Source organism: Meles meles, chromosome 20 (genome assembly GCF_922984935.1).
Source record: "Meles meles chromosome 20, mMelMel3.1 paternal haplotype, whole genome shotgun sequence".
Taxonomy (NCBI): domain Eukaryota; kingdom Metazoa; phylum Chordata; class Mammalia; order Carnivora; family Mustelidae; genus Meles; species Meles meles.
Genome location: NC_060085.1, coordinates 18541729 through 18555709, shown reverse-complemented (window position 1 = coordinate 18555709; position 13981 = coordinate 18541729). Strand labels below are relative to the sequence as shown.

Genomic DNA, 13981 nt, shown 5'->3' with positions numbered 1-13981 from the left:
TGCTCCCTCATCCCCCCACCCCCTGCCCTGGGCTCTGCTGTAGCCGACCTGACGACCCTGACCCTTGCCTCCCATGATGGCCCCTGGCCACCCCACAGGTGGGGCTGGGACTGGTCCGCTTCGGCTTCGTGGTCACCTACCTGTCGGAGCCCCTCGTCCGAGGCTATACCACAGCCGCGTCTGTGCAGGTCTTCGTCTCACAGCTCAAGTATGTGTTTGGCCTCCAGCTGAGCAGCCGCTCTGGGCCGCTGTCCCTCATCTATGTGAGTGCGGGCAGGAGGAGGGCCAGCCGGGGCGCGCCCCACGACCTTGAGTGCTGCCGGTGACCCTGCCTCCTCTCAGACAGTGCTGGAGGTCTGCTCGCTGCTGCCTCGGAGTGTGGTCGGCACGGTGGTCACCGCGTTGGTGTCAGGCGTGGTACTAGTGCTTCTGAAGCTGCTCAGTGACAAGCTGCACCGATATCTGCCCATGCCGATCCCCGGGGAGCTGCTGACGGTTTGGAATCTGCGGAGGGTGGGGCGGGGCAGGGGGAGGATACATCCCGGCCAGTGGGCACCCCTGGGATTTAACGACCAGCTGGAGTGGGCACCGGGGAGAGTTCCTGAGGACGGGGTGTGACCACAGCAGGAAGGTCCCATGCTGGTACCTTCTGGACCCTGATATCATCTCCTTTCCCCAAAGGGTGGTTGGTGGTGTAGCTTACCCCTTTGCCCACTTCTCCCCAACCGCCAAAGGCTTTGCTTCAGGCCTCGCTGTTCACCCCCACAGAGGTTTCTCCACCCCCTTGATGATGCCAGAACCCCTCCCCTGACTCTGTCCTCTCTCCCCAGCTCATCGGGGCCACAGGCATCTCCTACGGCGTGGGCCTGAAGTCTAGATTTGGGGTGGATGTTGTGGGCGACATCCCTGCAGGGTGAGCTCTGGCCCCTGCCCCGGCAGGGAGGGCTGGGGGACCAGGGCCGGCTCCCTCCTTTGGCCTCACAAATGCCCCTCACAGGCTGGTGCCGCCAGCGGCCCCCAGCCCCCAGCTGTTCGCCAGCCTGGTGGGATATGCCTTCACCATCGCTGTGGTTGGTTTCGCCATTGCCATCTCCCTGGGGAAGATCTTCGCCCTGAGGCACGGCTACCGGGTGGACAGCAACCAGGTCTGGGGGTAGCTGGGTGTACAGAGACCCCGGGGCCTGGGGGCAGGGGGTGTGGAGTGTCAGCTGGGACATAGGGAAACAGCAGACAGACATGCTGGGGCCGTGCAGGGGACTGAGGGCGGGAGAGCAAGGCATTCGGGACAGTGGCAGCCAAGCCCGGGGGGCCGTTGAGTGTGGATGGAGGTTGGGGACACCTAGGCCTGGACATAATGGCACAGGCAGCGGGCACTACACACCTGCACTTTTCTCCACCAGGAGCTGGTGGCTCTCGGCCTCAGTAACCTCATTGGGGGCATCTTCCAGTGCTTCCCCGTGAGCTGCTCCATGTCCCGCAGCCTGGTGCAGGAGGGCTCTGGGGGCAACACACAGGTGGGCTTTGGGCGTGGGTGAGCATCTGTGCGCGTGCGCACACGCAGCTTTGGGCGATCCCACCCCGCTCCTCCCGCCACCCCTACACCCCCGCCCCACCCCCTGCTCACTCCCACCCTGCAGGTGGCTGGAGCTGTCTCCTCCCTCTTCATCCTCATTATCATCGTCAAACTTGGGGAGCTCTTCAGAGACCTGCCCAAGGTGAGTGGCCACATCCAGCCAGCCAGGCTTGAAGGACTTGGCCAGGCCAGGGACAAGGGGCAAGGTCGGAGGCGAGGGGCCAGGAACACAAGGTGGTGCATGACCTGTTTTTCAAGGCTGAGCTCTCTCGGGTGAAACTTGGAGTCGAGGATCGGGGATTAGAACCCTTCAGGGTCAGATCCAAGGTGTTTGGCTCGGGGGCGGCCGTGAGCATCATGCGGGGTTATGCCAGCATCAGTCTTGCTCATGGCTGGATGGTCAGGCTTGTCAGCATCTGGGTACCTCCCAGCAGTCCCTGTGACACGCCTCCCCCTCCCCCAGGCTGTGCTGGCAGCTGCCATTATCGTCAACTTGAAGGGTATGTTGAAGCAGTTCGCGGACATTCCTTCCCTCTGGAAGTCGAATCGAATGGATCTGGTGAGAGGCCCCCCATCCTGCTGCTGAACCCATATGCTCTTTCTCCTGGCCTTCTGGGCTCCTGAGTTCTTAGTCTCGCTCATCCCTCCTTTCTCCCTGATGCCCCCAGGGCCCCTGCTTTGCTCCCCGAGGCCCTCCCCCCAACCCCACCACCGCAGGTCAGTGCTCAGGGCGGAGTTTCATTTTTCTCCCACTCCCCTAGCCACGATGCCTCCTTCTTTTAGCTCATCTGGCTGGTGACCTTTGTGGCCACCATCCTGCTGAACCTGGACATAGGCCTGGCGATCGCTGTCGTCTTCTCCCTGCTCCTCGTGGTCTTCCGCACGCAGCTGTGAGTCTCCCCTTTCGGTCCCCCCCCATCCCAGCTGGTGGGGGGGTGAAGGCCACGCTGGCTCTCCCCAGCATTCCCACATCTCGCGGGTAACCCGAGGCTCCCTGGTACCCCCTCACTTCCCCCTCCTCACACTCTCTCCTTCACAGGCCCCGCTACTCTGTCTTGGGGCAGGTGGCAGACACGGATATTTACCAAGATGTGGCCGAATACTCAGAGGTGGGTGGCAGGGCCTAGGCAGGGGGATGGCTTGGTGGGGTGGGACGAGGTAGAATGGGCCTTTGTTAGCCCTTTCTGCATCAGGCAAAGACCCTGGGAGCTGAGGTACTTCAGTCCTGGGAACTTCAAGGAAGGAATTTGGGTGTGTGACTCCTACTTAGAACTATGAAAGGACAGAGGAGTGGACAGAGAGGGACTGGGGAGCCGGGAGACAGGTCTGTCTTGGAGCCAGCAGTATAAGCCTTATCCTGCCGAGCAGCCTTGGGGCAGGAATGCAGGAGCCTGGGGCATCAGGATGTAGGGGAAGCTGTTTGCTGACCTGATCAGTGGAGTTCTACATCCCAATTGTCCGTTTATCTCCTGAGAAGCTTCATACCTAATAGTGGGGTTCTGGAATAAAACAAGCCCGTTCTTGCTGACATGGAGTCTTGGAGTCTGAGTACAGTATAATTAGGCAGAGTGAGGGGAGGGCAGGAGCGGGGCAGCTCAGCAGGATGGAGGGGGGGTGGGATGCATTATACAGGCCCAAGTGCTGAGCCCTTGTTGGAGTGGAAGCCGGGGAGGGTCTCTCTGTGCACATGCAGGAAACCTATCACAGGGTGGGCGGTGGAGCCCCAAGGGGCGGCCTAAGAGCCTGACCTGGGTATTGGCAGAAGTGGAGGGAGATGGGAAGGGAGGGCAGAAGCTTTGACAGGCCTGGCTGAGGGCCTGGGTGACGAGGGTGAGGGGTAGGGGGCAGGACGGGGAGTTAGGGTGATACAGCCAAGTTTGTGGCCTAAGATCTTGGGAGGGCAGGGGCCGCAGGCTGGGCCCTTGCCGGCCGGGGAGCAGAGGCTTGGTGATGGAGGGCCCTGGGCCACACGGGGGGAGGGAAGGAGGAAGAAGACAGCCAGGAGACTGGAGGGCTCAGCCACTCCAACCCTGTCCCATCCCCAGGCCAGGGAGGTCCCAGGCGTGAAGGTCTTCCGCTCCTCGGCCACCATGTACTTCGCTAATGCTGAGCTCTACAGCGACGCGCTGAAGAAGAGGGTGAGTCCGGGGGTCCCCAGGGTGAGTGTCCGAGGGTCTCTCCCCGGCCCAGAGCGTCCACATCCCCTTCTGTGATGTTTGCCTCTAGTGTGGTGTGGACGTTGACCACCTCATCTCGAAGAAGAAGAAGTGGCTCAGGAAGCAGGAGCAGAAGCTGAAACGGATGAAGAAGACCCTTCAGAAGCAGGCAGGGGCCCCTTTGAGCCGGGATTCCTGCCCACTGTCCTGCTGCTGAACCCACATGCTCTTTCTCCTGGCCTCCTGAGCTCTTAGCCTCACTCATCCCTTCTTTCTCCCTGATGCCCCCTCCCGGGGCCCCTGCTTAGCTCCCCTCTCCCCAAGGTCGGCGCTCTGGGCAGAGTTTCGTTTTCCTCCCCGCCCCCATGCCAGTGACTGCATGGACCACCTCTTCCATTCTTGGCTGTTCCTGGAACTGGTCAAAACCCCACCGACCCCAGCCTGGCGGCCCTGGGTCCCAAGCTTTAGTCCCTGGCCTGCCTAGCTGCCCAAAGCCTGGGGGTGACACCAGACTGGCATGGCTTGGCTGTCCTGGGACAGCCAGGACAGCGCTTTCCTGTCCCCCTTTTCCCCTGGCCTAGACTGCTGCCTCCGAGGGCACTTCTGTTTCCGTCCAAGTCAACACCAGCATCAGAGATGTGGAGAGCAACAATGTGGACGACTCCACGGCCAGGGTGAGGCTGGAGGTGGGAGAGGGGGCAGCCGTGAGCTGAAGAGATGTGAGTGGGCCACGCATCCTGTGGGGAAAGCTGTGGGTTTGAGGTAGTCATGCCAGCGGTGGGGGGGGGGGGGGTGTTTGTGATGGGTCCAGTGCCCTATAGGGAGAGGCCTAGTGATCTGCCATAGATTTTGCCTGTGGCTCTCTGGTCTGCTATCCAAAGACCTTGAATTTGTAGAGCCCACAAGACCCCATAGTCTGTGCTCATGGGTAGAGAGAAGGAATTGGGGTTAAGGGGGAAAATATGGGATCGAAAGGGACGCCAAGCTCAACTAGAGACCCAGGTGGGGTGCCAAGTTGTCTGTGTGTGCCCACGTGTCCCTGAGCCCCCTACCCCCCGACCCTGGCTGGCTGAGGATGGGGCACTGTCGCCCAGCACCCCGCCTTTTTAAGCATCCCTAGGCTGGGCCTGGGAGGTAACAGAGCAGAATATGCACATCTCTGAGTGCTCTCTAAGTCTGGGCTTCTTCTCCTCTGCGTCCCCATGTGTCCCTCCTGTCTTTACATACAAGAGGCTCCCCCATGTCCAGGTTTTCGCATGTCCCAAATAAGCGGGTGTTTGCACGCAGGGTCCCACATCTGATTCTGTGTGGCCCTTGCCTGTCTGTTCTTTGCCGTCACCCCTTCACTGGCAGCCTTTGCAGGGTGTCTGGTTTCCTAGCAGGCGAGCTCAGGGAATGAGCTAGAGGATAAAACAGCCAGCGGTCAAGAAGATGCCAAGGCCGCAAATGGGTCCACGCTAAAGGCCCTGGGCCTGCCTCAGCCACACTTCCACAGCCTCGTCCTAGACCTGGGCGCCCTCTCCTTCGTGGACACTGTGTGCATCAAGAGCCTGAAGAACGTAAGAAGAGCCCTGGGAGAGGGCAAGGCCCCCCCAAGCCTCCTGACCCCATAACTAGATCCAAGAGCCCCTCTGAGCTCCCTCTCAAAACTCTCTCCACCTCAAACTGCCTGAGTCCTTCCTCGGAGCCCTCGAGCCTCCCTCTGAGTCTAGCCCCCACTTTGTGGCTGCAGATTTTCCGCGATTTCCGAGAGATCGAGGTGGAGGTGTACATGGCCGCCTGCCACGGTGCGTGGGCGGGGACGGCACAAGGGGTCTGGTCGGGAGTGGGGCGTTTCTAGCCAAAGAGTCTGCTGAGTAGCACAAGGACAAGTCTCTGAGACTGGGAGTCAGAGTTGTCTTGGGAGGCAGGGGTCAAGTGTCAGGAGTGACTGGAGGTTTAGCTGTAAGCTCAAGCGTAGAGGTCATGGGTGAGATGGGTCAAGGTTTTCTGGTGACTGAGTTTGGGGACTTGATGTTCCTAGTGGTTCCACAAGTCAGGAGAGACCTACTCCTTGCCCGCAGCTCCTGTGGTCGCCCAGCTTGAGGCTGGGCACTTCTTCGATGCATCGATCACTAAGCAGCATCTCTTTGCTTCTGTCCACGATGCTGTGCTCTTTGCCCTCCAGCACCCGAGGTCCAGCCCTGCCAGCCCTGTCAGCCCTGTTTTGGTGAGCCGGCCTCTGGCTCCCTGAGCTCTTTTTGTCTGTCTACTGATTGTCCCTACCCTGACCCCCACCTCCAGGAAGTCCACCCTTTCTGAATGGCTCTGCCCCCAGTGGACCCACTGGTACCCCTTCCTGCCTTCCGCTGAAGCTGCTCCCAGGGGTAGGGGTCGCTGTCCTGGGGGATGGGGCTGCTGTGTGTTTTTGGAAACTGACTGGAGCCTCCCCTCTCTACCTACTCAGACAACCAAACTCTGATGGTGCCTCTGCCCTGCCCACCACTGCTCGCCTCTGGAGGCTGTGACCAGGCACTTGTGAGAAACTCCCCGCCCCCGGGCTGCCTCCAGACGTCACCCAGGAGTCCCCTCCGTATACACACACACGCAGCTCAGGGATGGAGGTCCTGGGATTCCCAAGTTCAGTGCCATAGGCCTGGGCCTGGGATGGGGTACTGGAGTCAGACCGGCACCGGCTGGGCGGGGGAAAGATCCATGTGTTCAGCCCCAGAAATAAAGTCCTGTTTGCCTACCACCAGGCTCTGCTGTGCCTTGGTGGGGGCTTGGTGGGGTGGGCAGTGATCCACAGCCCTGGCTCCTGACACCCTTCTTATGCCCCAACATGGTGGGCTGAAGTCAGAAGGTTGGGGGGAAGGCTTGGGAAGGGCAGAGTCAGGTGGGAGAATAGAGAGCCAGTGGGAGAGTTATGGGGCCCAAGGCGAGGGTGGGGGCACCCCGGGTTCACACTCCCCAGCCACGCACAACGCTCGGCGCCTGTGTCTTTAGCCCGAAGACCGTGGAATCTGCTTCTCAGGAATGGTCCCAGCGAGTGCGGCCCCTGGAGGGCGGAGAGTGAAGCTGAGCAACCCGGTGGGGAAGCGAGGTGTCCACAGGTGTTACTAGCCTATGTCAAGAAGTAAGCATGTGGAGGATTGACTTACTTGGGAAAAAAGCCTGTTCATAGCATTAGGTCACTTGGGCTGTGCAGGTCACTGTCCACCCAGAAGCATGTGCTGACTTCTACCTTAAAAGGTCAGCATCTGGGCATGTCGCCCAGTGGGTGGCCATGGGCCTTCCTCCGGGACAGCTGAAGCCCTAAATGAGGGGAGGCGGGGGGGGGGCTAGAATCTTCTGGGTCTCCCTGGTGGTATAGCAGGGATGGTCACATCACCATTCCCACATCATGGGTTGCTCGGTGAGTATTAGACGAGGCAGTGCCAAGGAATGCTCATAACAAGGCCAGAGTTCCCTGCTCAGAGCCCGGGAGCTCTGCCTTCCGCAGGTACTGCCCAGGTGCCCTGCTCTGTTCTGGGCCAGTGGACAGAGGCCGCACTGCCCTTCTAGTCACCAAGGTAGCTTTTGTCCAGCTCAGTGTTTATTGTGTGTGGTGGCGGCATCCTGCTCTGTGTTCATGAATCATCCGCCCTGCCCCCAGCCCCCAGAACCACAGGCCAGGAAGTCAGGGCTTCTTAATTCTCTCTGACACGCCATGTCCCAGCCACAGAAATGGTGCCTGGCTTGTGGTGCGCTTGGCAAATACTGGGTAAGGGAAACTTCTGGGCCAAAGCAGAGGTCAGACAGACCTCAAATAAGAACTTGCAGATTGTCAGAACGACTTTGAAGGAAACAAAACAGGGTTACACAAGAGAGAAGGGACTGTGTTGCCCAGCAGGGTCACGGGAGGGAGGCTAAGGGAGCAGTGTTGCCTGGCCAGGCTGCCCCTCCTGAAAGGCCATGGATCCTGCTGGAACCCGTAGCTCGCTGCTGGGGGAGGGGTGTTTGCCCGTTGCCAGGCAACCCAGGTTCTATCTGGGCATTTGGCGCCGCCATGCTGCTCGCACCATCCTTCCTGCTACTGCTGCCGCTGCTGGCCATGCCGGCTCCCTCCCAGGCCTGGTCTCGGCCCCTGTGGTACCAGGTGGGGCTGGACCTTCAGCCCTGGGGATGCCAGCCCAACAGCCTGGAAGGTTGTGGGGGCAGCCTGGGCTGTCCCGGCCACTGGATGGGCCTGGGGATGAACCGCCTCTACCCCGTGGCTGGGGTCACCATCACCACCACCATGATGCTGATGATGGGCCGCGCGGTGCTGCAGCGGCGGCGCTCCCAGGCCACCAAGTCCGAGGTGAGTACAGCGCTGCTTGGTCCTCCGCAGCCTCCTGCCTCCGCTCCCACCCTGTGAGCTCACGTTCTCCACCCAGGCCTCGCGTCCCCTCCCCCTTGGCTCACAGCCTATGGCCCCTACACCGGTCCACACCCATCAGCCCTTGACCATTCCCTGTGGCCAGCACTCTGCCCCCATCTGTCCACCTGTCTACTATCCCTGCCCCTCATCCAGCCCCCCATGACCACCCTAGCCCACGGCAGACCCTCACTGACCCTCCATCACCATCTTCCCTTCCCATCCCCTTCTCCCCGGTCTCATCGCTGCCCCTCCCCACACTCCTACCCTATCCACCTGCTCTTAACTCCTGCTTCTTGGTCCTTCCTCAGCATCCGCAGGTGACCACTAACCCGAGTGGACACTGGAAACGGCGGACCCCCGTATCAGACCGTGCCCTGCTCCTTGGGGTCCTGCACATGCTGGATTCCCTCCTGGTCCATATTGAGGGCCACCTGCACCGTATATCCACCCAACAGAAGACCCCAATAAAGGGGATATCCGCCCAGAGTGGGTGACCCAACATATGCCTCCCTTTGTCTGATGACCTGAGGATGGCCTAAGGCTCTGGGCCAGCCTCAGGCCTGTGTGTGTGTGTGTGTGTGTGTCTCCTCTCAGGGCCTGCCTGGACCTTGTGTCTCCTTTCTGCTTCTGCAGCCAGCAGACTGGAGGCTTCTGTGTCCAGGATGGGTGGGAAGATGGGACGGGCTCACACTGCTCCCCTCTTCCCTAAGTTCTCACCCACAAATCCAGCTGTTCCTCCGAGGCTCCTCAGGGGCACCAGTGTGGTGGGACAAGACTTGACCATCAGGGCAGACTTGGGTAATACATGGAGGGCTTCCCAGAGGAGGTGACAACCTGGCTGCGTCAGAGAAGGCTCCCAGCTGGTGACAGAGAGTTGGGTAGGGGGGCGGATGGTGGTTGGAGGGTGAGCCCTGGCGGCCTTCCTCCTTGTGGCAGCCCCGAACATGTCTGGCGCCTGGGCAGCCCCTGCCCTAAGGCCCCTGGAAGTGGAATGAGGGCTGAACTTCACCCCTTCTTCCCTCCCTTCTACCGCAGACAACCCAGGCTGAGTGGGTACTGAGACCTGTGCGTGTTGAAAGTCCGTTTTAGAAAAAGAATATTCAAAAATAGAAACAGGTGCATTCACACGAGGAAAGAAACAAGAGATTACAAATGTTAAAGACTTGACCTTCCAGTGCAAAATCCAGACCAATGATGTGCTTGCAGTGATGTCCGGACATGTTTCTGGACTGTGTGTTCTTCTGAACGCCCGGCTGCCGACTCTGACAACCTCCATATAGGATGAGGGGCTTGACATAGGGGGGACATACTCTCTACAGAAAATAGAAAAAGAACTCAGTCTTCCTTCTAACGTGGTTGATTGACATTTGTGTTTTAATTTTTGATAATTTAGAAAATTCCTCTCCTGACATCCCATCAATGGTCTGGGTGGTTTTCAAATTTGGAAAAGGGTCATCAACTAGCCTTCCTATAGAAGCTGTGGAATCTGGAGGAGTTTCTCCAGGATGGGCTTCGGGCTCCACAAACATTTCAAAACTTGTTTTCTTTTCGTGGCCCACGATTTTTCTAGTGCTGGGCACTGTGGGGGCAGGTTGTAAATGCGATAGGATCCTCTGTTTCTGTCCTGACCAGGAGCTCTGATCTGGCAGGAGGTTCCTGGGGGCCTCCTGTACCAGGACAGGAACAATTAGTTAACCACATGCAGGAGTGGAGCAAACCACATTGGGTCCCTCTAAACCCAAACCAAGTGTGTTCCTGAGTTCGACTTGGAGCTGCGGCCCGCAGATCCCAGCCTGCTGCTGCCAGCCACTGAGAAGGCAGACCGGCCGGTGGGTCTAGCTCAGCTATAGAAGCGCCTCATCACAGTTAGTTTTTGCCCTTGGTCCAACCCTTTCCCTCCCTCCCTTAGATACCTAGCTTGCCTCCCTGGTAAACATCCTAATCTCCCTCTTGGAGTCTGCTGGGACAATTCCCAAGCCACCTTCCTCTTGCCTGAACCCCCAAACTTATACTTCTTCAATGTCCCCTATAAGAGGAGAGCTAGGGTGGAGGGGTTGAGTGGGAAAAGACAGAGGTTGTAACTGAATGCAGTTAGAATATCTTCATTTTGCAAGTAAAAAAAAAAAGACTTGGGGTGTTTGGGTGGCTCATTTGGTTAAGCATCTGCCTTCGGCTCAGGTCGTAATCTCAGAGTCCCAAGATTGAGCTCCACATCGGGCTCCCTACTGAGTAGGGAGTTTGCTTCTCCCTCTCCTTCTGATCCTCTCCCCACTTGTGCTCTGTCTCAAAAAAATAAAATCTTAAAAAAGAAAAAAAAAAAAAAGACTTGCCCTTACAGACACACTACTGGGAGTCTTTCCAAGGCCTGGAAGAGAAGGGCATTGAAGCTTAGGATTCATCAGCCTCTTGCTAGGCCCATCTCTACCTTCTACAAGGTTCAGTGAGCACCCACTGTTTGCTAGTTCCATTGCGGACACCGGGATCCGGTGAGGTCCCGAACAGAAAGGGCTCCGCCTTACCTATTCACAAATGGGAGGGCGGTGGTGGTGGTGAAACCAGCTCAGAAAAAGCACTTACTCTGGCCTATCAGGATGGAGAAGACGTGGGCCGACTGCGGGCACCTGAAGAGCGAGGTGACTAGAGAAGGAGATAGTGCCCCAGTCAGAATGACAAGCCTGGTGGAGAGGGTGGGGACGGACCTTGGCCTTGTCCAGGAACTAGAAGAGGGTCAGAATTTCTGTGGAAAAAGGAGCTCTGGAGAGTAAGAAGGAGCAGGCTGGGGAGCAGGAGGGGTCAGTACCTCCTAGTGAGGATGTGGTGGGCAGAATAATGGCCCCTCAAGAGGGTCATGGGACCTGCGGCTATGTCACAGCACATGGTGCTGTAAGTTCTGAAAAGAACTTGGTGGATGGAATTAAGGTCAAAGACCTTCAGGTAGAGAGATTATTCTGGATTATTTTCTTGGGCCTAATGTAATCACATGAGCCTTTAAAAGTGACAAAGAGGGCAGATGACTCGGTCAGATTTAAATTGTGAGACGTACTTGATCCTCTGTTCCTGGTTTTGAAGATGGTAGAAGGGATCTCCCACTATCCAAAAATCTAAGGAATCCAGGTGACCTCTGGAAGCTGGGAATGACCCTCCAGAGATAGCCAGCAAGAAAAACAGGAACCTCAGACCTACAACCACCAGGATCTAAATCCTGCCAACAACCCAAATGATCAAGGACACAATTCTCTCCTAGAACCTCTCCTAGAACCTAGAAAGAAACACAACCCTGCTGATGCTTTGATTTTAGCTTAATGAGATCCATGATGGACTTTGAGCCTAGAGAATGGTGAGGTAACAAATTTGTGTTCTGAGTCATAGAGTTCCAAGTAACTCGTTATGAGAGCAATAGAAAACTAATACTGATATTGGTATCAAGAGCAAAGTACTACTGTAACAAACTCTAAAAATATGGGAATGGCTTTGGAATTGAGTAGTGAGGAAAACCTGGAAGAAGGTCAAGGAGCATAATGGAAAAAGCCAAAACCGCCTTCAACCATTACCGGAAATCTCTTGACTTTAAAACTGCTGCCCGTGAGAGCTCAGAAGGAAACAAGGAACATGTTACTGGAGACCAGGAGGAGACAGGACGCTAAGTAGCTGTAGAGAGCTTAGTGGAATTGTGTCCAGCAGTTGGGTGGAAAGCAGAACTTGTAAACGAAGAATATGGACATTAAATAGAAGAGATTTCCAAGTAAAATGGAAAACACAGCCTCAACTCTTGTTATTTATGGTAAAATGCAAGAGGAGGGAGGAAGATTGAGAGGAAAAGGGTTAAAATAGAACCAGGATATTGATACCAGAAACTCTCGGCCAACTGTCCCCCAAATCATTGGCACTGATACACTTCTAATCCATCCATGCTTTTCTTTTAGGCTGAAAATGGACTATTCTTATACATAGTTTAGAACAGGGTGTGACATCACAAAAGATAGCAGAATAAGATTCTCCAGGAATCCTTCTCTCCACCAAAATAATTACTGAACTTGCAGAGACTACATGGCAGGTTTTTGGAACCCTGAAGTCTAGTTGAACACTTGTAGCATGCAAGGGAGAGTTTGATGAAAACTTCAATTCATGGGGTGCCTGGGTGGCTCAGTGGGTTAAAGCCTCTGCCTCCGGCTCAGGTCATGATCCCAGGGTCCTGGGGTCCAGCCCCGCATCAGGCTCTCTGCTCAGCGGGGAGCCTGCTTCCTCCTCTTTCTCTCTCTCTGCCTGCCTCTCTGCCTACTTGTGACTTCTGTCAAATAAATAAATAAAATCTTGTTAAAAAAAAAAAAAACTTCAGTGAATTTCTCTGTTTCCACCCCATGCTGAGGCAGCTTCCAAGTGCAGGGGATTTAAGTAGACCTCACTTCCCCACCCTCCCATCCCACCTTCCCTTTGGAAGCAGGATATTTAAGGAAATCTTTGTCAGGTCACTGGCTGCCCAAAGTGAAAATAGAATAGAAACTTCAGCAACTGCACATAACAAGGAATATACACTTTGTAAAAACAGCATGGAAAGGTCATAAACAGAAAGCTCCACCCCCCTCAACGAGCTGAAATCAGGATTCCCTGAAGAGTGAGAGAATTTGATTTCCAGAATTACCACATGCCATACTCAGAATGTCCAGTTCTCTACAAAATATTATGCAACATGCTAAGAAATGGGAAAGTGTGGCCCAGAGGGGGCCATACTTGCAGAGGGGGCAGAGAACTTGACAGAAACATCCCTAAGTAAGCCCAGGCAGTGGAATTATTAGTGAAAGGGAAACACGGACAAAGAGCCAAAGGAAATCAGAAAAACAATGTCTGAATAAGATGAGAATATCAGTAAAGAGAAAATTCTAAGTGGATCCAAGAACACTGGAGTTGAAGACTACAATAATGGAAATGGAGAACTAGAAGGGTTCAACGACAGACTAGAGCAGGTAGAAGAAAGGATCAGTGGACTTGATGGTAAGACAGATGGAATTATCCAGTCTGAGGGTCGGAAAGAAAAATGAAAAAAAAATGTGCAGTCCTGTCGAGTATCATCAAGCAGAGCAACCGATGTAGAGTGGGAGTTCCAAACAGAGAGGAGAGAAAGGGGCAGACGAAAAGATTTGAATAAATCATGGTCAACTCCTCCTCCCAAATCTGATGAAAAGCATGAGTACAGACAACTACAAAGTTTGGTTTGATGGTTTGAAGCAAGTTTATAGAAAAAAAAAGGTAGAATTGAGATTACCAGGGCTGGAGGAAGGAGGAAATAGTGAATATTGCTTAATGGGTACAGTTTCTGTTTTGGATGATGACAAAGTTCTGGAAATAATGATGATGGTGGTACAGTATTTTGAATGTAACCAATGCCACTGAGTTGTACACTTAATGATAGTTAAGATACAAAATTTTACATAAATATTAGCACAATTTAAATCTAAAATTAAAACAAAACAAAACAGGGGCGCCTGGGTGGCTCACTCAGTCAGTTAAGAGGCTGACTTTTGATTTTTGGCTCGGGTCCTGATCTCAGGCTCCTGGGATTGAGTCCTGCTCAGTCAGGGAGTCTGCTGCAGGATTCTCTCTCTGTCCCTCTGCCCCTTTCCCTATGCTCTTGCTCTCTCTCTCCCTCTCTCTAAAATAAATCTTTTAAAAAATAAAATCAAATTTAAAAAAACATGAAAAAAGCCTAAAATAATAAAGTGGTGAGTATAGCAAATAAATATTGAACGAGAAGGGTAAGGTGAGTGCCACAGCCTTCTCAGGCAGCACACACAGACCTGCTTACAGGTTTGAGAATCCCTGGGGTGGGTAATAAAGGGGATATGGATAGAGATGGATAGAGAAAGAAGGTCTGGA

At 55.1% G+C, this 13981-nt stretch overlaps 2 protein-coding genes across 10 annotated transcripts in view; both read left to right on the top strand.

Moving 5' to 3' along the window:
• Positions 1 to 6853, top strand: part of LOC123932383 (cadherin EGF LAG seven-pass G-type receptor 3) — a 37216-nt gene extending 30363 nt beyond the window's left edge. For 7 of the 9 annotated variants that reach the window (XM_045990493.1, XM_045990485.1, XM_045990491.1 and 4 more), the window contains 16 exons: positions 99 to 263; positions 343 to 495; positions 831 to 913; positions 998 to 1145; positions 1401 to 1514; positions 1638 to 1715; positions 2037 to 2132; positions 2357 to 2463; positions 2613 to 2682; positions 3619 to 3711; positions 3800 to 3898; positions 4311 to 4403; positions 5109 to 5288; positions 5462 to 5516; positions 5793 to 5938; positions 6176 to 6463. In XM_045990493.1, coding sequence (XP_045846449.1) covers positions 99 to 263; positions 343 to 495; positions 831 to 913; positions 998 to 1145; positions 1401 to 1514; positions 1638 to 1715; positions 2037 to 2132; positions 2357 to 2463; positions 2613 to 2682; positions 3619 to 3711; positions 3800 to 3898; positions 4311 to 4403; positions 5109 to 5288; positions 5462 to 5516; positions 5793 to 5938; positions 6176 to 6190 — 1695 coding nt within the window. In that variant the 3' untranslated portion in view covers positions 6191 to 6463. Of the gene's footprint in view, positions 1 to 98; positions 264 to 342; positions 496 to 830; positions 914 to 997; positions 1146 to 1400; positions 1515 to 1637; positions 1716 to 2036; positions 2133 to 2356; positions 2464 to 2612; positions 2683 to 3618; positions 3712 to 3799; positions 3899 to 4310; positions 4404 to 5108; positions 5289 to 5461; positions 5517 to 5792; positions 5939 to 6175; positions 6464 to 6714 lie in introns of those variants that run through there. The other 2 variants (XR_006816435.1, XM_045990486.1) reach the window with 2 other exon arrangements.
• Positions 6854 to 7741: 888 nt separating this feature from the next.
• On the top strand, positions 7742 to 12338 carry TMEM89 (transmembrane protein 89). Its single transcript, XM_045990494.1, has 2 exons — positions 7742 to 8050; positions 8419 to 12338. The coding sequence occupies exons 1-2, from the start codon at positions 7757 to 7759 to the stop codon at positions 8602 to 8604; spliced, it is 480 nt and encodes a 159-aa protein (XP_045846450.1). The 5' UTR covers positions 7742 to 7756; the 3' UTR covers positions 8605 to 12338.
• Positions 12339 to 13981: the final 1643 nt, after the last annotated feature.